Source organism: Sus scrofa, chromosome 6 (genome assembly GCF_000003025.6).
Source record: "Sus scrofa isolate TJ Tabasco breed Duroc chromosome 6, Sscrofa11.1, whole genome shotgun sequence".
NCBI classification, from domain to species: Eukaryota; Metazoa; Chordata; class Mammalia; order Artiodactyla; family Suidae; genus Sus; species Sus scrofa.
This window is the reverse complement of record NC_010448.4, coordinates 51915601-51941300: the sequence shown is the minus strand read 5'-3', so window position 1 is coordinate 51941300 and position 25700 is coordinate 51915601. Positions and strand designations below refer to the sequence as shown.

Below are 25700 nucleotides of genomic sequence, written 5' to 3'. Positions count from 1 at the left end.
CCCACACAAGGGTGTCTCCCTGTAATTATTCCTAGATGTAGGTCTGTGGGAATGTGAGCAGTGGTTTGGGGACACAGTCCAGCTGCTTCCGCCTCTTCCCTCCAGCACCAGGGTCCCCTCACTCTGCCCGTGCTCAGGCTAAGATCCTTGTTGACTTTTGCCAATCTGAGAAGTAAAAGTCAGTTTCTCACTTTAGTTTTAATTTGTATTTTTTGTGAACAGAGTTGTATCTCTATCTGTTTAAGAGTCATTTGAATTTTTCAGTGATTAGTCTGGAGGCTCAGTCCATTTTTCTAGCAAGTTGTTAGGGTCTTTGTCTACTTCATTTATAGGAGCTCTTTTGGTAAGAAAATTAGCAAATCTTTTCCCCAGCATCATCTGACTTTGTTTATTATGGGGTTGTTTGTGGGTTTTTTTTTTTTGCCATGTAAAAACTTTTCCTGGAGAGTTCCCACTGTGACACAGCGGGTTTAGAAACCAACTGCAGTGGTTCGGTTCACTGCGGAGGAGGAGGTGTGGGTTCAGTCCCTGGCCTGGGACAGTAAGTCAGAGGATCTGGCATTGCTGCATTTGTGGTGTAGGTCACAGCTTCGGCTTGGATTTAATCCCTGGCCCAGGAATTTTTCATATGCCATGGATACAGCCATAAAAAACAAAAACACCTTTCCTTTTTTTTTTTTTTTTTTCTTTTCCCTCATTTGGCCAAATCTATTCATCTTTTCTTTATGCCCTTTAGACTTTGTGGTATCCTTAGAAAGGTGATCTCTTTCTAGATTACAAATGATTTCTCTCATATTTTCTTCTAATAATTTTATTTATTTATTTATATTTCTTTTTTTTTTTTTCGCTTTTATTGAATAGTGAAAGGAAAAGTATCTAGGAGTTCCCATTGTGGCTCAGCGGGTTAAGAACTCAACTAGTGTCCATGAGGATGCAGGTTGATCCCTGGCCTCGCTTAGTGGGTTTAAGCTGCGGCATAGGTCGCAGATGTGGCTCGGATCCCGAGTTGCTGTGGCTGTCTGTCGTAGGCTGGCAACTACAGCTCCAATTTGACCCCTCGCCTGGGAACTTCATATGCCGCAGGTGCAGCCCTAAAAGGAAAAAAAGAAAAGAACATTATCTAAGGACTCTGAGGACAAAAGGGCTTCCATTGTTGTCAAGCAAATGCAGAGATGTTGCCCTAACATCATTTGTCTGTCAGGGGTCTCAGCAGAAATCTCAGAGCCCCGTGGCAGGCCAGGCTCTTTCAGGCCACTGAGTGTCAGGTGTCCTGCCACTGGAATGAGACACTCTTCTAGTGATTTTATAGTCTTTTTTTTTTTTCTTTTTTGCCTTTTCTAGGGCCGCTCCCATGACATATGGAGGTTCCAGGCTAGGGGTCAAATCGGAGTTGTTGCTGCAGGCCTACACCACAGTCACAGCAACACGGGATCCGAGCTGTGTCTGCAACCTACCCCACAGCTCACGGCAACACTGGATCCTTAACCCACTGAGCAAGGCCAGGGACCGAACCCATAGCCTCATGGTTCCCAATCGGATTTGTTAACCACCGCGCTACGAAGGGAACTCCTATAGTCTTACTGTTGTATGTGTTTCCGTCTTTGATGGATCTGGAATTTATTTGAGTGATAGGTGTGAGGTAGGGATCCTTCTTTCTTTCTTTCTTGACAGCCACACCCTTGCCTCCACCGTGACCCGAGCCACTGCAGTGGGATTCTTAACCCACTGCGCCACAGTGCGGAAACTCCTATCTTATTTTCCTTCCTAGTTGGCTGGCTGTTTGTCCCAACATCATTGATTGAATAAAGCACCTTTTTCTCACCAAGCTAGTATGTTTTTCTACCTGTCTTTTCACTTTTGGTCTCATTCTTTCCACATATCTCCCGTGAGTGTCTTCTCTGTACCTGGGCCTGTGCTGAGTGCTGTGGGCCCAGAGGTGAAGCAGACCCTGCCCTTACCTTGTTTACTCATCCCTGTCCCAGCCATCCAGCCAGCTCCCTGGAATCTTCTCTGGGCTGGTTTCTGCAATGTGACGGGGACACAGCCCTGCCCTCCTGGGTCTTACAGTCCGGAGGGGGAGACAGGCCCATCCCTAGATCATCCAGAGGGTTCGGTGAGTCAGTGCTGGGCAGCAGAAGCCGAATCTGGGTTTGGGGAGGGCTTTGGGGAGAAGCAGGGGACTCGGAGCTCAAGGAGGAGTGAGCCAAAGTGGAAAGAGAGAGGCAGCGGTTACAGCACGTGTGAGGGTCAGGGTGTGAACGAGGGCACTCAGGGGAGGTTGCTGTGGCTGAAGTGCCGGCAGTGGGACCGAAAGTGACAAGAAGAGAGACTGGATGGCCATCCAAGGGCACGTCGCAGGGGGCCGCGCTCATGCACGTGTTCTTGGTCCTGAGCTGCAGGGCCAGTGTGTCGTGGTTACAAAGGGAAATCAAGGACAGTGAGGAGTTAAGGACTTTGCTTTAGTATTTTTCAAAGCAAGTTGATTTCTGTTTATGAAAGGAACACTTGCGTGGTGCCGAAGACCTGGCCTCGCTTCTGTGACGCTGGTGTCCTAGTGCGTCTGCACGTTCCTAGGGACACACATCTACAGGTTTCCCCCTCTGTGCTCCTTGCAAGTCCTGTCCCTCGATATTTGTCAAGAAGGGGGTGATGGTCTCCCTCTGAACTCCTCCCTCAACGCTTGTTTACAAGGGACAGAATCCTAAGCTAATGGGCAGATGCATAAATGCTCTGGAAGTACACAGCTTCAGGCTCCGCTAGATCCAGGAACTCAGACACTGCCTGCAAGACACAGTCCGGTCCCTAGGCCCTGGGTCTCTCTGTGCTGTCCTCTTTCCCAGGTGGTCTCTCCCTTTTGGGGACAAGAGGGCCTCCATAGCTCCAGTTCACATCCCAGTCACTGAGCAGCCCCGGAGGAAGGAGAGCCTCTTTTCTGAAATTGCAGGAGAAGGCCCAGGGCTGAATGCCAGCGTCTGAAGATGGGCGTAGGGTGGGTTTCATGTGAGGAACATGAGTGAACCGTGGGGAGGGGGCTTCCCCGAAGGAGAATCAGAGGAAGTTTCCAGAGAGAGCAAGGTGGATGCCGGGCTGGCAGACCCATCAGGTACCACTTCACTGGGGCTTCAGAGGGAGAGAGAGGAGGGGTCTCTGTTCCCGAGGAGGGGAGTAGGGGCCGGGGGCCGCCAGCTGTCCTTGGCCTCCATCCTCCCCACCTCCCCGGGTGACTGAGGCCCCCGGCCGAGCAGCGCCCCTTTCTGATGCTCAGGGCAAAGGTGCGGCTCACTTCCGGCCACTGCAGCCGGGCCCCTGGGCTTCACTTGTGACCTCTGTGCACCGGGGGCACAGGGTGTAGGGGCGCCTGTTTGCAGCACGGCCCCCCTGGCTGTTCCTGGGGTCCCCCAGGGTCACCCTCCGCAGTTTCCTCTCAGGTCGGGGAGGAGTTCTGAGCATCCTCAGCTTAAACCCCTCTCAGCGGGGCTGGGGCATGGCACCCTAGCCTCGGGCCCAGCTGCCTGTCACCCCTACGCACACCCAAACACACCCACCCTGGGCGCCTAGGTCCCCTGCCTCCGGCCTCTGGGCCGGCTGTGACTTGCTCCCTCCAGACCACTGCTCCCGTCCCCTCTGTTCCGGTGGCTTCTGGCTTCTTTCCACCCGATTGCCATCTTAGTGGGGCTGGAGGGAAGAGCAGAGTGTTTAAACAGGCTGAGCCAGGAATCCTGGGTCTGGGGTGGCTCGTTTGTTGATTTCTCGAGAAAAAATGTTAATTATCTACTTTGGTTTTAGTTTTTGAGTTCACGTGGTTTAAGGGTCAAAAGAGTATGTAGGGGAAAGTCTCCCTCCACTTCTGTTCCCCAGGCACCCTGTTCTCCTCCGCAGAGGCAGCCACTGTTATCTTCCTGGTATTTTCCAGAAAAAACAAAAAACAAAAAAACTTGTGCATTTCCAAGCAGATGCTGATATGCACCCCCCCTCCCCCCAAATACAGCAAACAGTGTACCGCCGGCTCGTCCTCGTGGCTTTTCACTGACCGTGTTCCGTGTTACCCTGGAGAGAATTCTCCATCAGCGCTTAACTAACTGCCTTCCGCTCTGTTTCAGCTGCTGGCGGAATTGTTGTGATTTGTGAGACGGTGGAAGGTCTTGTGGGCGCTCGCACGGCTCTGTTACTGTTGTTCTAAAGGACACTGTGGGATTAAGGTGCCGGCAAGCCTTTCACACCCCGAGCCTTTCACACCCCGCACGCACATGAGGCACATGAGGCCGGCGTCCAGCCCCGAAGCAGAGTTAGGGACCCCCCGGGGGTGCCACAGGTTGACGCTGGCAGCCGCCAGTGTGGGAGAGGGTCGGTTTCCTCGTTTCCTCCCGGTCTCGCCCCCTGGAGGCTGTCTCTTTTTTTAAATCTTTTTTGAACTCAGTGCAGAGTTACAGAAAAGTGCTAAAAGGGGTCCAGAGAGTTCCTGCAGACCTTGCCCTCCGCGTGCGTCCACAGCTGATAACGTATTTCATAAACATGGGACTGTGAACAAACACCCAGAGGCTACCGCAGCCGCACACACGCGGCCGACGTCACCAGTTTTTCCACCCCTGTCCTTATTCTGTCCCAGGACCCCATCCAGCCTCCCGAATTAGTTGTCTTGTCTCTCTAATCCCTTTTAATCAGGGACAGTTTCTGTCTTTGTCTTTCACGACCTTGACGCTTTGGAGACTCCTGCTTGGTAGTTAATTTTGTAGACTGTCCCTCGATCTGAGTTTATCTGATACTTTCTCATGATTGGAAAGAGACCAGTTGCCTGACTTTTTGGCAAACCTACCACAGCACTGATGTGTCTGTCTCAGTGCCCCACATCAGGGGGTTCTTTGGTTGGTTGGTTGGTTTTTGTCTTTTTAGGGCTGCACCCGCAGCATATGGAGGTTCCCAGGCTAGGGGTCTAATCAGAGCTGTAACTGCCAGCTTACACCACAGCCACAGCAACTCGGGATCCAAGCTGTGTCTGCAACCTACACCACAGCTCATGGCAATGCCGGATCCTTAACCCACTGAGCAAGGCCAGGGATCAAACCTGTGTCCTCATGGATGCTACTCAGATTTGTTTCTCCTGAGCCACCACGGGAACCGAAGGGGGTTCTTGATATTTAGCCTGTCTAATTTCCGATCAGATTGACCTTGATCATGTGGTTAAGGTGGGGTCTGCTAGATTTGTCTAGTGTAAAGTTAGTATCTTTCCCTTTGCAGTTAGTGTAATTTTGCAATATATACAAATACCGAATTGTAATGTCGTACACCCGAAACTGATGTCATACTGTATGTCACTAACACCTTGATACAAAATAAAATGAAATAGGGGTTCCCGCTGTGGTGCAACGGAATCAGCGGTGTCCTGGGAGCGCTGGGTCGTAGCTTCCATTCTCAGGCGGGCACAGTGGGTTAAGGATCCAGGATTGCGCAGCTGTAGCTTAGGTCTGCCATTGTGGCTCAGATCTGATCCCTGGCCTGGGAACTCCATGTGCCAAAGGCTGGGGAGGGAAGGAAGGAAGGAGAGAAGGAAAGAAAGGATGAGTCTGTCTTGTGGGGAGGACACTGAGACTATGCTCTTTCTGCTCAGACTCCTGCCCACTAGATTCAGCGTCGTCGGGGATCCCATCTACAGCAGTTATTATTGTGGTGTTTGTCCAGTGCTGATTTTCTGTCCCTCTCTCCTTCCCTGTTTATGAATTGGAAGTCTCACTGTAGGGAGAGCTGTCTCTTCCTGGGAGCTGTTTTGCCAGTTAGTTTGCAGGGAGGGAAGGGGGTTCATGGAGGAGGTGGAGGCTGGATTCAGGCCCAGCCTGTGGCCAGGACGCTCCCAGGAGGGGAGAGGACCTGCGGAATTGCCAGTAGTGACCTGGCCTCCTGGCTTCCGGGGAGCACAGCCCAGTGTAGTTTCGTTCATCTTCCACGCCTCATAGCCAGTGAAAGCTTTTCAATTTTGAGATTCATTGACCCCATTCATCATTAACAGCCTCATTAGAACAACAGCAGTGGCTGCCCTGCATGGAAACCTTCGGCTGGAGCCAGGCACAGGCTTGATAGATGCCCACACACCCTATGGGTAGGGATCAGTAAACCCTTTTTATAAAGAAGGAAACTGAGTTTTGGAGGGGGACCATCATTCCCACCTCGAAATGCCTGAATCTGAGCATTTAACCCTTCGGTAGCAGGTGCTCCTGCACGAGGGAGCCAGAGGGAGCGCATCTTGCTGTTAAGTCAGACCGGCAGGGGGAGTCAGAGACCTAGTGGCCCTAAAAAATAAATAAATAAATAACTTTTTTTTTTTTTTTTTTTTTTGCTTTGCTTTTTAGTGCCGTTCTTGTGGCATATGGAAGTTCCTGGGCTAGGGGTTGAATCAGAGCTCTAGTTTCTGGCCTATACCACAGCCACAGCAACGCAGGATCCCAGCCGCGTCTGAGGCCTGCACTGCAGCTGTGGCAACACCGGATCCTTAACCCACTGCACAAGGCCAGGAATCAAACCCACATCCTCGTGGATACTAGTTGGGTTCATTACCAGTGAGCCACAATGGGAACTCCCCAGTCCATCTTATTTTTGACGCTTTTCAAAACAAATGAGGCCAATAGCAATTTAAGACAAAGAATAAGGCTTGTAGAATCTCTGGACGGGCTGAAGGAAGTGCCTCTTGGCTGGGCCTCTGGGAACAAGCCCACAGAACTGACCCACTCGGGGAACTGCTGCCTCCGAGGCTGCCTACTGGAATGTTGTGTTGAAGAACGCGTGGATTTAATGCCATCCAGGGGCCATGGAGTTGGCAGTGAGACCCTGCAAGTTCACCTTGGAAACCCTGATGTCCCTGACCTGCCTTTGCCAGCAGAACCGGGCAGAGCTGCAGCGGAGGAGCCCTGCCTCGCTCACGCCTTCCTGCGGATCTTGGGGGATGTGTGTAACTCACCTGCTGGGCCTGCGGGGCGGGGCAGCCGGGGCGCACCCTTTAGAGCTCTGCAGCCTCTCCGGACAGGAGGGTGCAGTCACAGGGGACTGTCACAGGCCCAGAATGGGAATCACCTGCTTGTGGCAGTTGTTTCTGACTTCTCACCACTCTCTTGCAGAGAACATCCTTGAAGGCCTATCTTTCCCCTCTTGGATCTGATGCCTCCCAGGTTTTGGGAGGATGACCCGGGGACAGGCCTGCAGCTCGGGACAATTGCTAGGAGGAAGGTAGAGGGGATTCTGCCCCATCCTGGGGTGAACTCAGCAAACTGGGGCCTTCAGCTCAGCGTGCTCACTTGCCCACAGAAAGAAATCGCCCCTGCCCCCAGGAGAGTTCTGGGTGAGGGGATCCAGAGCTGCATGCTTCCTCTTCCCCGGCCATTGCGCCCTCTTCCTTTCCCCACCCAAGGCTGGAAGCTTCTCTGATTAGGTCTGCTTTGCAGACAAGAAGCCTAAGGCCCAGAAATATGAAGTAACTTACCCAGGGTCACACCTGCGGCCCATAACTTAGATTCTTGGAAAGAAGAGGCCCCTGGGTGACTCCAGCCCGTGTCCTCAAAGTGAGGGCTCAGGAAGGAAGAGGAGGGAGTCGCGGGTGGGGGAGGATGCCTTCCGGAGCCTGGATGTTCCTCCTGTTGTATTTCCTGCCGTTGTCCTGTCTGACTTGGTATTGTCCTCGGGGATGACCAGGAATTCCTTCCTCTCGACGGAGCAGCTCTGAGGGAAGCAGTGGCGGAGCCTGGCAGCTCCACCTGCCATCCCCTCCCTGGGGCCCAGGGCCACGCTGCCTCCTCTTGGATCGCCCAAGCCCCCTCCCCTCCTCACTCTAGTTCAGCTCTTTTCTCCCCCCTTCCCCCCACCCCCCCCAGGGGCCGTCCCTCATGTCCCCTGGTGTTTGTCCCTTCACCCGGCTAATGCCCACTCTTCTTCCTTCCCGGCTGGCTTAGCCTGCCCTTTCCTGTGTTTTCTGTTTCTGTTAGCTTTTAATGGCTCGATCGAGGTGTAATTGACACACAAGAAACTGCACATGCGTAAGGTTAGATAGACACGTACACCTGTGAAACCATCACCACAATCTAGAGAGTGACCATCGCCCCAGAGAACCCCTTGCCCCTTGTAATCCCCGCCCCTACCCCGACTCCCTGACCCTTAGGCATCCATGGATCTGCTAGAGAGTTGCTTGCATTTTCTAGAATTGTATGTAGTTGGATTTTTTTTTTTTTTTTTTTTTTTTTTGTCTTTTCTAGGGCTGCACTCGCGGCATATGGAGGTTCCCAGGCTAGGGGTCGAATCAGAGCTGTAGCCACCAGCTTACGCCAGAGCCACAGCAACTCGGGATCTGAGCCGCGTCTGCAACTTACACCACAGCTCATGGCAACGCCAGATCCTTAACCCACTGAGCGAGGCCAGGGATCGAGCCCGCAACCTCATGTTTTCTAGTCGGATTGGTTTCCGCTGCGCCATGAAGGGAACTCCTTTTCTCCTTGTTTTGTTTTTTGTAATTGGAATTATACAGTATGATTTTTTTGGCCACCCAGAGGCATATGGAGTTCAGATCTGAGCCCCAGTTTTGACCTGTGCAGCAGTTGCTGCAACACTGGATCCTTAACCCACTGAGCTAGGCCAGGCATAAACCCGTGTCCTCATGAAGCCTAGTCAGGTTCGTTACTGCTGAGCCACAACAGGAACTCCTGTGTAGTATGATTTAAATTTGTTTTCTTCAAAGAGATGCTGGTCATGATACACCACATTGATTTTGCAGCTTATGATCTTAGATCTTCAGTTTAGAACTGCTTGGGGAGTTCGCACAGTATCCATGAGGACGCAGGTTCAATCCCTGGCCTCGCTCAGTGGGTTAAGGATCCAGTGTTGCTCTGACCTGTGGTATAGGCCGGCAGCTACAGCTCCGATTCTGTCCCTAGCTTGGGAACTTCCATAGGGTGTGGCCCTAAAAAGACCAAAAAAAAAAACCAAAAATCAAATCACAAAAACTGCGCTTGGAGGGCTGTCATATCTACCTGTGCCTTATTTGTTTGCCTCCCCTCAGAAGGTCGCAGCCTTGGAACCCCCACCCCTCTGCCCACTCCAGCGTTCTCGACTCGGGGCGGGCAACCCGCTAGAGAAAGGCCAGAGAGAGAGGAGAGGCCTCGGGGAGGGCCCCGGTGAGGTGTGTCAGGGAAGCGGAGAGGCCGGGTCCTCCGGCTGGAGCAGGCCCTTGGCCCCACTGCCCTGGCTGCTGGCACTGCTCACTGCCCCGCGGGGTGCCCTGGCTGGCGCTCGCCCACTCTGCAGCAGCAAAGCTTCCTGAGAAAGATCCGGAGGCTCCTCAGATGCCAACCGAGAGTAACTTCCCCAGGACCTGTCTTCCCCGGGGGGATTATTCAAGTGACCTGTCACATGACCATACAACCTTTGGGTCACCAGATGTCGTCATGCACCGCTTTCGTGCCTCTTGCCCTGGAAGTCACCCATAAACTCAGCTCATGAGTCCCGTCTGTCCTGCAGGTCAGCTGGTGCGGGGTGGCTGGTGCTCGGGGTGCACCCCTGGCTGGCTGAATGCAGGGCAGATCCCTGGCCTGGCAGTTGAAGGAAGCTCCCTGCTAAATGGACCAGGCTTGTGGGGGCAGGGTACCTTCCTCTAGTAACCAAATCTTTGTATAAATCCCTACTTCCTCTCGGAGAAGAAAGGTGATACATTCCTAGAATCAGAACTGTGAGAGTTAGTGTTTTCATTTTCTGTAGAGAAATACCCAAAAGTGGAATTGCTGGATCAGTGTAGTTCTATTTTTAATTTTTTAAGTAACCTTCATACTGCTCTCCATAGTGGCTACACCAATTTACAATCTCACCGACAATGTACAAGGGTTCCCTTTGGCCTTTGTGGGGTTTTTTTGCCTTTTCTTTTTTGTCTTTTCTAGGGCCACACCCATGGCATGTGGAGGTTCCCAGGCAAGGGGTCTAATCGGAGCTGCAGCCGCCGGCCTTCACCAGAGCCACAGCCACTCGGGATCTAAGCCGAGTCTGTGACCTGCACCAGAGCTCACGGCGATGCTGGATCCTTAACCCACTGAGTGAGACCAGGGATCGAACCCTCAACCCCATGGTTCCTAGTTGGATTCGTGTCCGCTGCGCCACAACGGGACCTCCTACCGTAGGTTCTTGTGAATCATGTGTTTTGTTTTATACAGCAGTTCTCACTCTCACAATTCTTCCCTCCCCCCAACAGTTTCACCATAAAATAAAAATATGAAACGCTTCACAAATTCACGTGTCATCCTTGCTCAGCGCCACGCTAATCATCTCTGTATTGTTCCAATTTCAGTGTATGTGCCGCTGAATCGAGATGATTTTTACTCTCGTTGCTTTTGCTTTTGGTGTCAAATCAAGAAAATCATTGCCGAGACTGCTGTTAAGGGGTTTATCACTGTGTTTTCTTCTGGGAGTTTGATGGTTTTAGGTGTTACACTCGAATATTTAATCCATTTTGAGTTACTTTTTGTGTATGGTGTGAGGTAGTCATCCAGTTTAATTCTTTCACTTGTGACTGTCCCGTTTTCCCAGTGCCTTTTATTAAAGAGACTGTAGGGAGTTCCCCGGTGGTCTAGTGGTTAGGATTAGGCACTTCTACCCTTGCGGCCCAGGTTCAATCCCGGGTCTGGGAACTGAGAGCCCACTGCACAATGCAGAGAAAACAAACAAAAGAGAAATAAAAACCAAAAAATTGGCAGAAGACTTGAATGGACATTTTCCAGAGAAGACATACAGGTGGTCGACTGGCGCATGCGAAGGTGTTCAGCATCGCTTTGCTGGTAGAGACCCACCCGCGCGCGAGAGCCGCGGTGAGGAACCACCTTGCAGCTGTCGTCATGTCTGTCATCACGCAGTCTACAAACAGCGAGTTGAGTTCCTGTCGTGGCCCAGTGGTTATCGGACCCGACTAGTGTCCATGAGACCTCGGGCGCAGTCCCTGGCCTCGCTCAGCGGCTCTCGGACCCGGCGTTGCCGTGAGCTGTGGTGTAGGTTGCAGACACGGCTCGAATCCCTCACTGTGGTGGCTGTGCTGTGGGCCGGCAGCTGTAGCTCCGATTCAACCCCTGGCCTGGGAACCTCCATATGCTGCGGGTGCAGCCCTAAAAAGCCAAAAAAAAAAAAAAAAAAGAAAGAAAAAACTCTACAAATACCAAATGTCAGAGAGGATGTGGAGAAAAGGGAACCCTGTACACTGGGATGGGAATGGAAATTGGTGCAGCCACTGTGCCAAAGAGTGTGGAAATTCCTTAAAAAACTTAAAAATGACACTATGATATGATCCAGCAGTTCCACTCCTGGGTGTATATATATGGAAAAAAAAAACAAAAACACTTATTCAAAAAGATACATGCACTCCAGTGTTCACAGTAGCACCGCTTACAACAGCCAAGGCATGGGAGCCAAGGCATGGGAGCAAGCCAGGTGCCCATCCACAGACAACTGGATTGAGAAGATGTTTTATACACACACACACACACAGGAACAGTATTCAGCCATGGAAAAGAATGAAATGTTACCATTCACAGCACCATGGCTGAACCTAGAGAACATTATGCTTAGTGAAATGAATCAGAGAAAGATAAATATTACATGATCTCACTTAATATGTGGAATTATATAAAAATAATACAAAGGAACATATATGCAGAAGAGAAACAGACACGCAGATACGGAAAACAAACTTGTGGTTACCAAGGGGGAGAGGGAGGCCGGGGGAACAAGCCAGCCGTATGGGATTAAGAGAGACCAGGTACTAGATATAAAATAGATAAGCAACAGGAGTAGACAGCACAGGGAATATACACCTGAGACTAATGCAGTGTTGTAAATCCACTGTACTTCAATTCAGGAAAAAAAAAGAAAAGGCAAGAATGCGAGACAGGGACGTGAGGTAGCAGCCTGCCACGTGGTGCTGGTAGGAGGTTCAGCAGGGTGACTAAGGGCGAATGAACAGGTCAGGCAAGTACCACCATTCCCGGGGCTGAAGCAAGTCGTTAATTCTCGCTCCCTTGGGAAAAGCAGCATTCTTGACTCTTCAGGGGCGGGGTGAATATCAAACCTAAGATATAAAATTAGAACCAGACAACAATGTTTTGACGAACTTTGGATGCTTAGGGTAACATCACATACAGTAAATGCGAGGAAACCTCAAGAAAAGGCCAGCCATTCCTCCACTCATTAAGCATTCCCCGAGTGCCTTCTCGAAAGCAGGTCCCGGGTGGGGCATTTCTGGGAGCCTGCCCCTGAGGAGCTACAGTCTAGTCCAGGCAGTGACTAAGGAGTTACTCATGACACAGGGAGAATTTGCCAGAGGTCTCAAGGCACTTGAAAACCGTGCAGCCAGCCTTTTTGGCTGGTAAGCTCAGGCACGGTTAGGTGACTCTTATTTCTGTATCCATTTTAGAAGCAGGGAGTTCTGCATCCTTATGTACTTTCTTAATTCCACCTAGATTAAACAGTATCATGTTGAAGGAAGCCCAGGGTGCTTTGGAAACCTAGAGGATGTGTCTGACCCAGCCTAGATATCAGAGAGGACTTCCGAGAGGAAGGGACCCTCCGGCTGAGACCTGAAAACGGAATTGGAGAGCAGTGGGAAAAGACGAGTGGAGGAAGGGCATCGCAGGCAGGGGTGTATTTAGATGTCAGACGGAAAGGTGAGCAAAACAGGCCAGGGCCCAGCCCTTGCAGAGCTCATGACCTGGTGGGGAAGACAGCTCTGTCATCACTGATGCCCAAGATGGAGCAGGGCTGGATGTAGGAGTGCAGGGAGTTGACGAAGCCCAGAGGGGGCATCTGACTTAGTCCTGAAGGAAACGCCTGAGGTGTATCTTGAAGAACAACTAGGAGTTAGCAGGCATCTAGTAGAAGAAAATCAACAGAGTCAAAAGATGCTTCTCTGAGGAGTTCCCACTGTGGCACAGTGGGATCAGTGGCATCTTGGGAGTGCCAGGACACAGGTTTGATTCCTGGCCCGGCACAGTGGTTAAGGATCCGGTGTTGCCACAGCTGCAGCTCAGGTGGCAGCTGTGGCTTGCATCTGATCTCTGGCCTGGGAACTCCATACATATGCCACAGGATAGCCAAAAAAATTTAAAGAAAAACAACCGACATAGTTCTTTGGACAGATTAATACTCCTAAAAGGAAAAAACATAAATTTCCATTAAAGGGGATGCATGGGTGTTCTCTTGTGGCACAGCAGGTTAAGGATCTAGTGTTGCCACAACTGTGGCTTGGACTCTATCCCTGGCCCAGGAATTTCCATATGCCCCAGTGTAGCCAAAAAAAGAAAAAAATACATCATAAGCAAAAATATTAGGAAATGAATGTACCATTTTTTAAGAAGGGTAATAAAGTATGACCTGGTAGGATTTGTTCCAAGACTACAAATTTGATTGAGTGTTTGAAAAGCAATCAGGTGTACGTGGGTCTAGTTTTGGACCATCTCCTCTGTTCCGGTCCTCATATTTGTCTATCCTATACTAATACTATTCTGTCTTCATTACTTTAGCTTTGCAGTCAGTCTTGAAATGGGATGGTGTAAATCATCAAATTTTATTCTTTAAAATGTTCTTTTCCTTGGAGCTCCCGTCGTGGTGCAGTGGTTAACGAATCCGACTAGGAACCATGAGGTTGCGGGTTCCATCCCTGGCCTCGCTCAGTGGGTTAAGGATCTGGCGTTGCTGTGAGCTGTGGTGTGGGTCGCAGATGCAGCTCGGATCCTGCGTTGCTGTGGCTGTGGTGGAGGCCGGTGGCTGCAGCTCCGATTAGACCCCTAGCCTGGGAACCTCCGTATGCCGTGGGAGTGGCTCAAGAGAACACAAAAAGACAAAAAAAAAAAAAGAAAAAAAAAGTTCTTTTTCTTAATTCAGTGAATTTTATTATATTTACAGTTGTACAACCGTCATCACAACCTAATTTTACAACATTTCCATCCCAAACCCCCAGCCCATCCCTCCCCACCACCACCGTGTCTCCTTTAGTAACCATAAGTTTTTCAAAGTCGGTGAGTCAGTTTCTATTCTACAAAGAAGTTCCTTGTGTCCTTTTTTTTAACATTCCACATATAAGTGATAGCATGTGATGCTGGTGTCTCACTGTCTGACTGACTTCACTTAGCATGGTAATTTCTAGGCCCATCCATGTTGTTGCAAATGCCGTTATTTCATTCCTTTGTATGGCTGAGTCATATTCCGTTGTGTGTATGTACCACATCTTCTTGATCTACTCCTCTGTCAGTAGGCATTTAGGTTGTTTCCACGTCTTGGCTATTGTATATAGTGTGGCAGTGAACACTGGGGTACATGTATCTTTGTAAGTCATGGTTTTCCCTGAGTAGATGCCCAGGAGTGGAATTGCTGGATCATATAGTGCTTCCGTTTTTAGTTTTTTGAGGAATCCCCTTACCGTTTTCCATAGTGGTTATACCAGTTTACATCCCCACCAACAGTGTAAGAGGATTCTCTTGTCTCCGCACCCTCTCCAGCGTTTACTCTTTGGAGACGTCTTGATGATGGCCCTTTGTGCTGGTGTGAGGTGGCACCTCATAGTAATTTCATTGCGTTTCTCTAATCATGAGTGATGTTGAACATCTTTTCATGTGTGTTTTGGCCGTCTGTATGTCTTCTTTGGAGAATTGTCTGTTTAGATCTTCTGCCCATTTTTTGATGGGGTTGTTTGTTTTTGGTATTGAGCTGCAGGAGCTGTTTACATAATTATGGAGATGAATCCCTTGTCAGTCGCTTCATTTGCAAACATTTTCTTCCATTCTGTGGGTTGTCTTTTTGTGTTCTTCTTGAAAATGTTCTATTCTTAGGACAGAAATTTGGGGTTCAGCTTGTTTCTAACAATGGAGAATCTTGTTAAGATGTGTATTGGGGTTGCCTGAGATGCAGTGCCCCGGGACTCGGGACTCGGCAGTCTCCCTGCCGGGAGCCCTTTCTCCTGGAGGCACCTTACTTGTCCCTTAGCCAGGAACAGATGAACGAGCCGGTCCATCCGCAGAGTGGAGGAACTCAACCCCGTGGCCACACGGTGGATCTCACTGATGTTTTGTTGAACAAAAGAAGTCAGAACAGAAGGAGTATAAATGGTCTATCATCAAGAAGACTAGGACTTAAAGAGATGATATCATGTATCATGAGAGGTAAAGAACAGGGTATTGACCTGAGGGTAGGAACCATTTGGAGTGTGGGAATGTTCTAGATCGTGAACTAGGTGATGCTTACATGTTAAAAAAGTATCCAGCTCTGCACTTAACATTTGCATACTTTATGTAAATTATATTTCACTAAAAAGGAAAAAAAAAGAATGGATTTAGATCCCACTGTGGCTCAGCACAAACAAACCCGACCAGTACCCATGAGGATGTGGGTTTGATCCCTGGCCTCGATCAGTGGGTCGGGAACCATTGCCGTGAGCTGTGGTGTAGGTTGTAGACACAGCTCAGATCCCATGTTGCTGTGGCTGTGGCCATGGCTGTGGCTGGCAGCTGCAGCTCTGATTCAGCCCCTAGCCTGGGAACCTTCATATGCTGTGGGTGCGGCCCTAAAAAGCAATAGAAAAAAGTGGGGGTGGGGTTAGTGAAGTCATTGGAAAGTCACTTACATAACTGCATTTCTATATGCCAGCCGCTGCCAAATTGAAAATGGAACTTAAAATACCATGAATGGCCAAAAATATCAATACTTAGAAATAAACAAAATCAAAGAGATGCAAGACTTGCAGAGAAAATGAGAAGCTAAGTGGTTTGAAAGACTCAATGTTGGGAAGATGTCACTGGCCTGAAAATGATCTGTAGGCTCAGTAGAATTCCAACCAAAATCTAGGACAGTGGCTTTCAGCCTTTTTTTTTTTTTTTTTTTTTTTTTTTGTCTTTTTGTCTTTTTGTCTTTTCAGGGCCACAAGGCATATTGAAGTTCCCAGGTAGGGGTCGAGTCAGAGCTACAGCTGCTGGCCTCCACCACAGCCACAGCAACTTAGGGTCTGAGCCGCATCTCCAACTTACACCACAGCTCACGGCAACACCGGATCCTTAACCCACTGAGTAAGGCCAGGGATTGAACCTCTGTCCTCATGGATCCTAGTAGGGTTCATTAACCACCGAGCCACAGAGGGAACTCCTGGCTTTCAACCTTTTGACTGTGTTTTAGTCACATACACATTCACACACACACACACACACGCACACACACACAACACAAAACAACTTTGCTCTGAGTACTTAAGATTGGCTTTGACATTTTATATTTTGTTATTGTTGTTGTATCTGTGAACTTGGTTTGTTGTTTTCTAATTCCTCATGAGATCATATGTATTTGTCTTTCTCTGACAATCATTTCACTTAGCATAATGCCCTCAAAGTCCACCTAATATTTTCTTTTTCTTTCTTTCTTTTTCTTTTTTTTTTTTTTGTCTTTTTAGGGCTGCACCTGTGGCATATGGAGGTTCCCAGTCTAGGGGTCGAATCAGAGCTGCAGCTGCCGGCCTCCACCACAGCCACAGCAACGCGGGATCCGAGCCGCGTCTGCAACCTACACCACAGCTCACGGCAACGCCAGATCGTCAGCCCACTGAGCAAGGGCAGGGACCAAACCCGCAACCTCATGGTTCCTAGTCGGATTCGTTAACCACTGCGCCACGACGGGAACTCCTATTTTCTTTTTTCTTTTTTTTTGTCTTTTTGCCTTTTCTAGGGCTGCTCCCACGGCATATGGAAGTTCCAGGCTAGGGGTCCAGTCGGAGCTGCAGCCACTGGCCTACGCCAGAGCCACAGCAACACGGGATCTGAGCCGCATCTGCGATCCACACCACAGCTCACAGCAATGCTGGATCCTTCACCCACTGAGCAAGGGCAGGGATCAAACCCTCAACCTCATGGTTCCTAGTCGGATTTGTTAACCACTGTGCCACGAAAGGAACTCCAGTCTTTATTTTCATTTTTCTAATGTGGCGGATGCATGGAGTGCAAGGGACCTTGTTATAGTTACTGAACAGTCTGTGCGTTAAACCCTGATCTTATAAAAGGGTGGTCTAGCCAGGGTTTTTTGGGGACCAGAGAGGGGAAGGAGCACTGCTGTTTCCTCCCCGGCCACGTTGGGAGCTGAGGGAAAAGGTGACAAGAGTATAATACAAGAGTAAGCAACATAGGAGTTCCCTGGTGGTGCAGCAGGTTAAGGATCTAGTGTTGTCACTGCTGTGGCTTGGGTTGCTGCTCTGGTGTGGGTTCTCTCCCTGGCTGGGGAGCTTGTGCATGTTGTGGACATGACCAAAGGGAAAAATAAAAAAGAATGGTAAATATATCTGGAGTTCCTTGGTGGTTTAGTAGTTAGTATTCAGCACTTTCACCACCACAGCCTGAGTTCAGTCCCTGGTCTGGGAACTGAGATCCCACATCAAGCGACTGCATGTCGTGCCCTCCCCCCAAAAAAAAACAGGGGGATAAGAAATATATACAAGTCCCTTGTAGAAATAGGGAGCAGAGGGTTTGGGGAGGACAGGCTGAAGTGCTCATCTTTTAGTAGTGGTGCCAGGGGGCCCCCAGAAATAATTGTGTAAATACAAGCACACTTCCAGTTAGAAGACTGAGAAATAGAGATGAGCAACATACGCCCATGTTATTGGATGTCAAGGAGAGGATGCTGGGGGACAGAAAGGCCGGTTAGTGCAAGATTTGGAGCTATGTTTGAGGGGAGCTTAGGGATCAGGGCTGAGTGGGGGGCTCTGACTTTTCATTTTGTAGTTTGAGTACTTGATTTTCATGCAGTGTGTTACTCTTCTTAGTGAAAAGAATGATAGTTTTGGGGGGGTCCTGTTGTCTTTTAACCCGTTCCTGACTACCGCACGGAGGCTGGGGCGTGAGGCCGGAGCAGAGAGATGGGGAGGAGGCTGGGGCAGGGACCCGCTGACACTGTCAACAAGGCCTGCTGGGCATCATCCGTGTGCCTGGCCTGGTGCTGGATGGTGCCAGGGACACAGCAGTGACTGTGACGGCCCTGGGCCCCACCGTCATGGGCCTCACAGCCCAGTGGAGACGGAGTGCAAGCCGGTAGCTGGATGACAGGATCATTCCCAGTTGTGCCTGGCGCTCTGAAGGGAATCCACAGAGTAACAGAGGGACAGAGGGTCCCTGGAGAGGGAGGTCAAGAAGGGGGCATTGGTCAGCGCTGGGATGGAGCCTGGACCAGAACAGCAGAAGGGGATACGGAAGAGGCACCGGGGCTGGTGTACAGTCATCTCCCCTTAGACGGAGGCGACTCAAAGTGGCCTGTCATCACCCAGCCAGGAAGTAGGTGGCAGAGCCCCAAGTGGACCCGGGATGACCTGGTGCAAGGACTCCAGTGTGAGAGGGTCTCCACAGCCCGGCCCCCACCAACTCCGCAACACCAGGGCTACATGACAGTTAGCGGGAGTGGTGACCACAGCAGGTGGAAAGCCTTTAAAAATGTGAGAAGTTATGTTCCCTTCAGAGCATTTTCAAGTTGACAGCTAAGACTTTTCTTCGTAAGTTCAAGTAGGTGCGAGGATATGATTTCCAGTATGTCAGGAATGTTGACGTTTTCACACGGAGCGGACGCGTCCTTTCCTCGGAGTGTCTCCCATGGTCCACATACGCCTGTGATTTGGTACCTGCCAGCACCCCGCTGATAAGAAAAAAAAATGAACAAGCTCTGCTTTTATCTCAGAAACTTGGCCTCGTTCCTTTTTGCCTTTGAACTTATGGGTACCGTTCCCCTCCCCCTACAGTTCTGTCTAATGAAGGATGTATCACCAACCAAAACATGTACGGAAATTCAAATTGTAATTTCTTTTATTTCCTGTAAATTCTTTTATTTTCTGTGACCCAAATATTAAAATGTTTCCTTCTGGATTGAATTACCTTTGAAATTGTTAACGCACAATTAATTTAAAACATTTTACAGGAGTTCCCTCAAAATGCTGGGACTCTTCCTTCACAAAGGAGCAGCTAGGCAAGGAAGTTTTTGTTCCAGCAGCATCTGCCAGCTCTGAGCTTCAGGGGGCACAGGGGGTTAAGGATCCAGAATTGTCACTGCAGTGGCTTGGGTCGCTGCTGTGGCTTAGGTTTGATCCCTGGCCTAGGAACTTCCGATGCCATGGGTGTGGCCCAAAAAGCAAGTGAAAAAATTTAAAAATAAAACATTTTATGTATTATGCATATTTTGTGGCTAATTATGAAATGCTAAAAGTAAAGCGATATGTAGGAAATGAATCTCCACATGAGCTAGAAGAAGGGCAGCCCCAATAATTCCATGTGCCCTTGGATGAATGTTAACTATTACAGGAGTGAGTCAGGGTTCGGCCTCAGTTCGCCCTTGGTCTCTAAGAGTCAAAATGCTGGGACTCTTCCTTCACAAAGGAGCAGCTAGGCAAGGAAGTTTTTGTTCCAGCAGCATCTGCCAGCTCTGAGCTTCTTCCAAGGTACATGCCCCCAAGCTCCATGTGAAGAGCTCACCACTCTTAGCTCCATCTTCAGGGTCCAGATCCAGGATGGGAGCCACTGGCCTTGCAGAGAGGATTGGTCATCCAGTGCCCACAGTTGCTGGGCGTCAATTCCTACTTTTCAGCCGCCCTTTCTTTGGACCCAGGAAGTCCGCCCCACCGTAGCCCAAAATCTGCATGTGGGGAAGATTTGGAAAGAGAGGAGAGAGGATAGGCAGTGGTGCCAGCGGCAGGGGGTGCACAGCTGGCCTGTGGGTGGCTTGAAGGAGGAGCGGGAGGAGCTAATGAGCTCCCAGCAGTTGACCCTTTCTTTACACCTTCCGGGCACTTTGCGCTCTGGGAGCTCCTAGTGACCTTCCAGGGGCGTGACCCAGGTTGACAGCCTCCCCTCTGGGGCAGAGTTTCTCATTCCTGGCTACTTGCCAGAATCTTCTGGGAGATTTGAAAAGATGCCCTCATGGTCACCCAAGGCCTGGTGACTGGCTTTCCCGAGGCCAGACTAGGTGCAGGTCTTGTTTAAAGGCCCCCCCAAACCACCCCTCCCCGCCCCCGGTCTGGCTGCTGTGTCCCCATGTCTCCCACCTGGACGCGGGGACGCAGGGGGCGGGGCTTGCAGGGGGCTCTGCGTGCACGACCTGATCGCTCTCTTCCCCCGCAGTGTACCACTGGGTGGAGATGCGGACCAAGATGCGTATCATGGGCTTCCGGGGCACGGTCATCAAGCCGCTGAACGAGGAGGCGGCCGCCGAGCTGGGCGCCGAGCTGCTGGGCGAGGCCACCATCTTCATCGTGGGTGGCGGCTGCCTGGTGCTGGAGTACTGGCGCCACCAGGCACAGCAGCGTCATAAGGAAGAGGAGCAGCGTGCAGCCTGGGACGCGATGCGGGACGAGGTGGGCCACCTGGCGCTGGCGGTCGAGGCCCTGCAGGCGCAGATGCAGGCGGCACCACCGCAGGGCGCCCTGGAGGAGCTGAAAGTGCAGGTGCAGGAGGTGCGCTCCCAGCTTGGCGCGCGGGACCCAAGTTCCACGTCCAAGGCCGTGTCCACATCCAAGGAGTAGGAACCTGCTGAAGCCTGAACTTAGACGTGGCCATGTGTGCAGTGATGTGGCCTTCTCCCTGCATTGCCCCGGCCTGTGCTGGCCCAGTGGAAACCACCAGGATCTTGATGGAACTGGGATTAGCTCACCTCCTACTGATGACCAGTGGTGCCTTCCACTGGGACCCGCCCCCTGGCAGGGGAAGCCTTCCAGCGTGGCCCCCTCCAACTGCTAGCTCCTTGGTACAGTGGGCAGTGCCCCTGGCTCCACCCCCCACGCCAAGCTACAGGGCTCTGCGAGGTCCTCGCTGGCAGAACAGCATGCTCGCTCTTCTGACAGAAGAAAAATTGGAACAGGACTTAAGCCAGATCAACCCGTCAGCCCCCTGTTTACCTGATCGGTGTTACCTTTCCCTGGGAGGCTCCTCCTTTGCACTGGAAGCCCCCCTTTGCTTTGTCAGTTGGTACAGGCCGTTGTAAGGCAATGCTGTGTCTTTAAATGAACTTTTGTCTCACTCACCCTCCAAGGTGGGCTCTGTCTGGGCATTGCCACACTTTTTGAAGGGAGAAAGGTGGATCCTGGCTTGCAGTTGATCCATCAAGTATTATCTCTTTTCCCTTAACCTGATCTCTGGTATTTTACCCTGAGATGCTCAAATGGAAAATTCCAACAGACCCCCCCCCCCAACTGCAGTGGCCGTGCAGGGTCTTCTCCCGGCAGTGCCCTCACAACCCCCCTTCTGGTAGGAGAATTGATCTAGCCACAGGCCCCCTGTTTAGTCCCTGGGCCTTTCCTGACGTGTCCTTTCCTCCCCTGCTGTCTGCTTCAGGGGCCTCTCTTAGGAGGCTTCCGGCCATGGACTGGATGATCCATCAACTCTGTAGATCTGTGCATTCCTACCTTCCTCTCCCGGGGCTCCCTTCATTCACTGGGACGCTCCCGCCTCCATAGCCCCAAGTCCCACCTGCATCCCACTGGTTTGGGCCACCAGTTGGTCGTACCTCTGTATTAGTTTCCAGGGCTGCCATAACAAAAGACAACAGGCTCAGTGGCTTTAAACAGTTTATTCTTTCACGGTTCTGGAAGCCAGAGCGCTGAAATCACGGTGTTAGCCAGGCCATGCTCCCTTCAAAGCCCCTGGGGGAGGATCCTTCCTTGCCTTTTTGGCTTCTGGTGGTCTCAGGCATTCCTTGGCTGGTGGCCTCATATCTCCAGTCTCTGCCTCTGTCTTCATGTGGCCTTCTCTTCCTCTTCTGTCTCTTATAAAGATTCCTGTTATGGGATCTACGACCAGCTCCAAATCTAGATAACTTCACTTCAAGATCCTTAGTTCCATCTACAAGGAACCTTTTTCCAAATAAGCTCCCATTCACGTTCCCCGGGTTAGGCTGTGGACATATCTTTTGGGGCCACCATTGGACCCGCTACACCTCCCCACCCCAGGAGTACTGGGACCCCTGCCAGCCCTGGGGCCTTGGGGGAACCACCCTTTACTACCTGACTTCTCCTCCAGGACTCATCTCTGAAGAAGGAGAGCTCTTGGCCCCACCACCTACATTCTGCCTTTCAGACTCTAGACGTTTCCTAATTCAAAGAGCCCTGAAGTCAGGACATCATCTTAGGGATGCGTCCAAGAATCAGACTGTGGATTTCCAGAATGGGTACAAGCCTTGTTAAAATTGGGGGAGACGCTGAGAAGGTTCTGATGGGGGCGAGCAGTAGAGCATCATCCAAGATGGGGAAACTGCAGCCCAGGGGGAACCAAAGGACTTGCCCAAGGCCATGAGGTGCTGAAGTAGTGCGAGCAGAGTCGGGGGCACAGGGGAGACAGGAGGGATGCAGGGTGCTGGAGGGCACTGGTACAGGGCCGGGAGGAAGACGAGAGGGAGGCGGATTACGGGGCGGGGCGGGGGGGCAGAGATCTCTACACAACATTGGGAGTAGGGGGTGGGAGGCTCGGTTCTCTATCAGAACACCCAAGGTCTTAGCATGGAGTGAACGGGGTTAGATGCACCCCCCCCTCGGCCCGCCTCCTGGGAGCTGTAGGTGAAGCGGGAGGGGCCGGCTTTCTCTCCCTTCCTTCCTCCCTCCCCTCACTTCCCCAGCGGAGTGAAAATGATCTGGACACAAGACCTCCCCAAATAGAAAACCAAGAAACGGGGGGTTCTGAAACAGCATCTTCATTCCTTCTAGAAGAGCCCCTCTGATGTAGCGGGAGGTGGGGAGGTGGGTCCCAGGTAAGAGTGTCTTTAAAATCAGAAGTGACCTGAGTGGGTTAAATGATGAGGGGAAGAGGGCAAGAGAGAGCTCCCCCTGGAAGAAGGGGTGCTGATGGGTGGAGCCAGGTGAGCAGGCTCACTGCCTGTTTCCATGGTTACCCCTGGAGGGCTCCACTCTGGCAGTGACACATTTCTGGAGGCCAGAGACTAGGACTGCCAGCCCCCTCTCCACCCCCCATCAATAAGCAGCGTCATTATCATGATAGACAGAGTTTGCTGAACTCTGGGTAGGTGCTGGGCCCCGTTCTGAGTGCTTCACATGGTCCCCATAACATTATTTTCTTTGTTTCTTTGATGAAGAATCCAAGGCACAGAGAGAGCAAGTCACCTACCCAAGGTCACACAGGCAGGGAAGATGCTGATGTGTACTTAGGCATGGGGTGCATCCGCTTCACCCTGGGCGGGGGGTTGTCAGCGCACATGGAAGTGGAGAGAATCCCTTCTCAGGACGCACACGGCCAGAGGACGCTTCTTCGCTCTGTTTTCCAGCTAGCTAAAATTTTATATACATTCTCGACTTGGGGAGAGGGATTAGAATAAATTTGTCATTCACATTGGTTGTCTTCAAGTCGATGCATTTTTTCCCCTATATTTAAAAAATCCCAATCAACCTCAGAAAAAAATGTCCTTCCGTTATTCTTTCAAGAAATGGCCACTGATGTGTGCACCATGTCCTCTGCAGCGCTGGGCTCCCAGCAGGGACCGGGACAGCTCCAGCCCCGTCTTTACCGGGCTTGCAGTCCAGTGGGGGGACAGATACACAGACAGACATTTCTTTTCCGATGATTCCTGCCCCGCGGTTATTTGAGGGAGAGGGCCCAGACGGAATCCAATCTCCTCCTTTGCAAGGGACTCGGGACTTTAAGGCATTAAGAACAGAAACTCACACGGGAGTTCCTGTCGTGGTGCAGCAGACACAAATCTGAGTAGGAACCATGAGGTTGCGGATTCAATCCCTGGCCTTGCTCAGTGGGTTGAGGATCTGGCGTTGCCGTGAGCTGTGGTGTAGGTCACAGGTGCAGCTTGGATCCCGCGTTGCTGTGGCTCTGGCGTAGGCCGGTGGCTACAGCTCCAATTCGACCCCTAGCCCGGGAACCTCCATATACTGAGGATGCAGCCCTAAAAAGACAAAAGACCAAAAAAAAAAAAAAAAGAAGAAAGAAACTCATGATGGAGTTCCCTGGTGGTTCAGTGGGTTAAGGATCTGGTGTCAGTGTTATTGCTTGGGCTGTGGGATTGAACCTCTGCATGCCACATACCCCCAAACATTTTTTTAAAAAAGAAACTTTTGCACACTGGCTCACAAAAGCCTCAGATGGTGTCCCAAGGTCTCTGCCTCTCCCATCTCCTGGCAGTCCCTGCTGTCCCTATGCTGGATTCCCTGTTGGGCAGGCCTTGCCTGGAGAGAGCCACTCCAGGAGAAAAGGGGTTCATAAAGCTCCTGCCTGGGAGTCCCCGTCGTGGCTCAGTGGTTAACGAATCTGACTAGGAACCATGAGGCTGTGAGTTCGATCCCTGGCCTCACTCAGTGGATTAAGGATCCAGCGTTGCCATGAGCTGTGGTGTAGGCCACAGATGCGGCTCGGATCCAGTGTTGCTGTGGCTCTGGCGTCGGCTGGTGTCTACAGCTCCGATTAGGCCCCTAACCTGGGAACCTCCATATGCCGGGAGAAGCAGCCCTAGAAAAGCCACACACAAAAAAAAGCTCCTGCCTGAACCATTGGCTGGGACAGTCATCGCTGAGCTGGCTACTGTGATGCCACGGGGCCAGGCCACGGTCCCTTGGCCCCAGTAGAGGGAGAGAAAAAGCAGGTCCAAAGGAGAATTGAGTGGGCATCATTCACACACTCGCTAGGTAAATGTTTGCTGAGCACCTGCTGTGCTCCTGGCCCCATTTTAGTAGCTGGAATCAGCCAGGAGCAAGATAAGGTTGCCATCACCATGGAGCCAGCATCTAGTGCAGGAAACAGTAAGGAAATGAAAACTCATCCAGTGTCTCAATGATCAGGCTGAAAAAGAGTTCAGGTGTCATGGGGTCGCTGGTTTTTATTTTTGGCAACATTCATGACATGCAGAAATACTTAGGCCAGGGATCAAACCGGTGCCACAGCAGGGACAATGCCAGGTCCTTAACCCACTGAACCACCAAGGAACTCCCGAGAATGGCTGATTTAAATCAGGTGGTCAAGCCAGGAGCTGCCAGAGAGTTCAAAGGTTATTATTACCTATAGAGACCCCAAGGCTGGTGTGGGGTTGACTTCTTGCTGGGACAGCAAGAGGTCCTACTATCAGAATAGAGCAGGGATCAGTGGATCAAGGTGCCAGCGCTGCCTGTCTTTGTGAATTAAGATTCACTGGGGAGTTCCCATTGTGACTCAGCAGAAACCAACCTGACTAGTATCCATGAGGATGCGGGTTTGCTCCTTGGCCTCGCTCAGTGGGTTAAGGATCTGGCGTTGCCATGAGCTATGGTGGAGGTTGGCAGCTGTAGCTCAGATTTGACCCTAGCCTGAGAACTTCCATATGCCACAGGTGCTGCCCTGAAAAAGCAAAAAAAAGAAAGATTTATTGGGGGAGTTCCTTTTTGGCCAAGCAGTTAAATGGTGCTGTCGCTGCTCCGGTGCAGGTTCAATCTCTGGCCCAGGGAACTCCACATGCTGAGGGTGTGGCAAAAAAAAAAAAAAAAAAAAAAAAAAGATTTATTGGGACATAGCCACACCCATTTATTTATTTTTTTATGGCTGTTTTTGCACAGCAGTAAATAACCATATCTCTTTCAAAGATGAAAATGCTTATTCTCTAGGCCTTTCTGTTAAGAGTTTACCAGCCCCGGGAAGCAGGGGGAGAAGGATGGGCAAAGGGGTCAGGAGGACAAAACCTGGCCCCCTTGCCTCAGGTGACACAGCACTGGA

At 50.9% G+C, this 25700-nt stretch overlaps 1 protein-coding gene across 2 annotated transcripts in view; it reads left to right on the top strand.

The window, feature by feature from the left end:
- The window catches only part of OPA3 (OPA3, outer mitochondrial membrane lipid metabolism regulator), a 49669-nt gene extending 26324 nt beyond the window's left edge, over positions 1 to 23345 (top strand). For both annotated transcript variants that reach the window (XM_021094569.1, XM_021094568.1), the window contains one exon: positions 20130 to 23345. In XM_021094569.1, coding sequence (XP_020950228.1) covers positions 20130 to 20530 — 401 coding nt within the window. In that variant the 3' untranslated portion in view covers positions 20531 to 23345. The remainder of the gene's footprint in view (positions 1 to 20129) is intronic.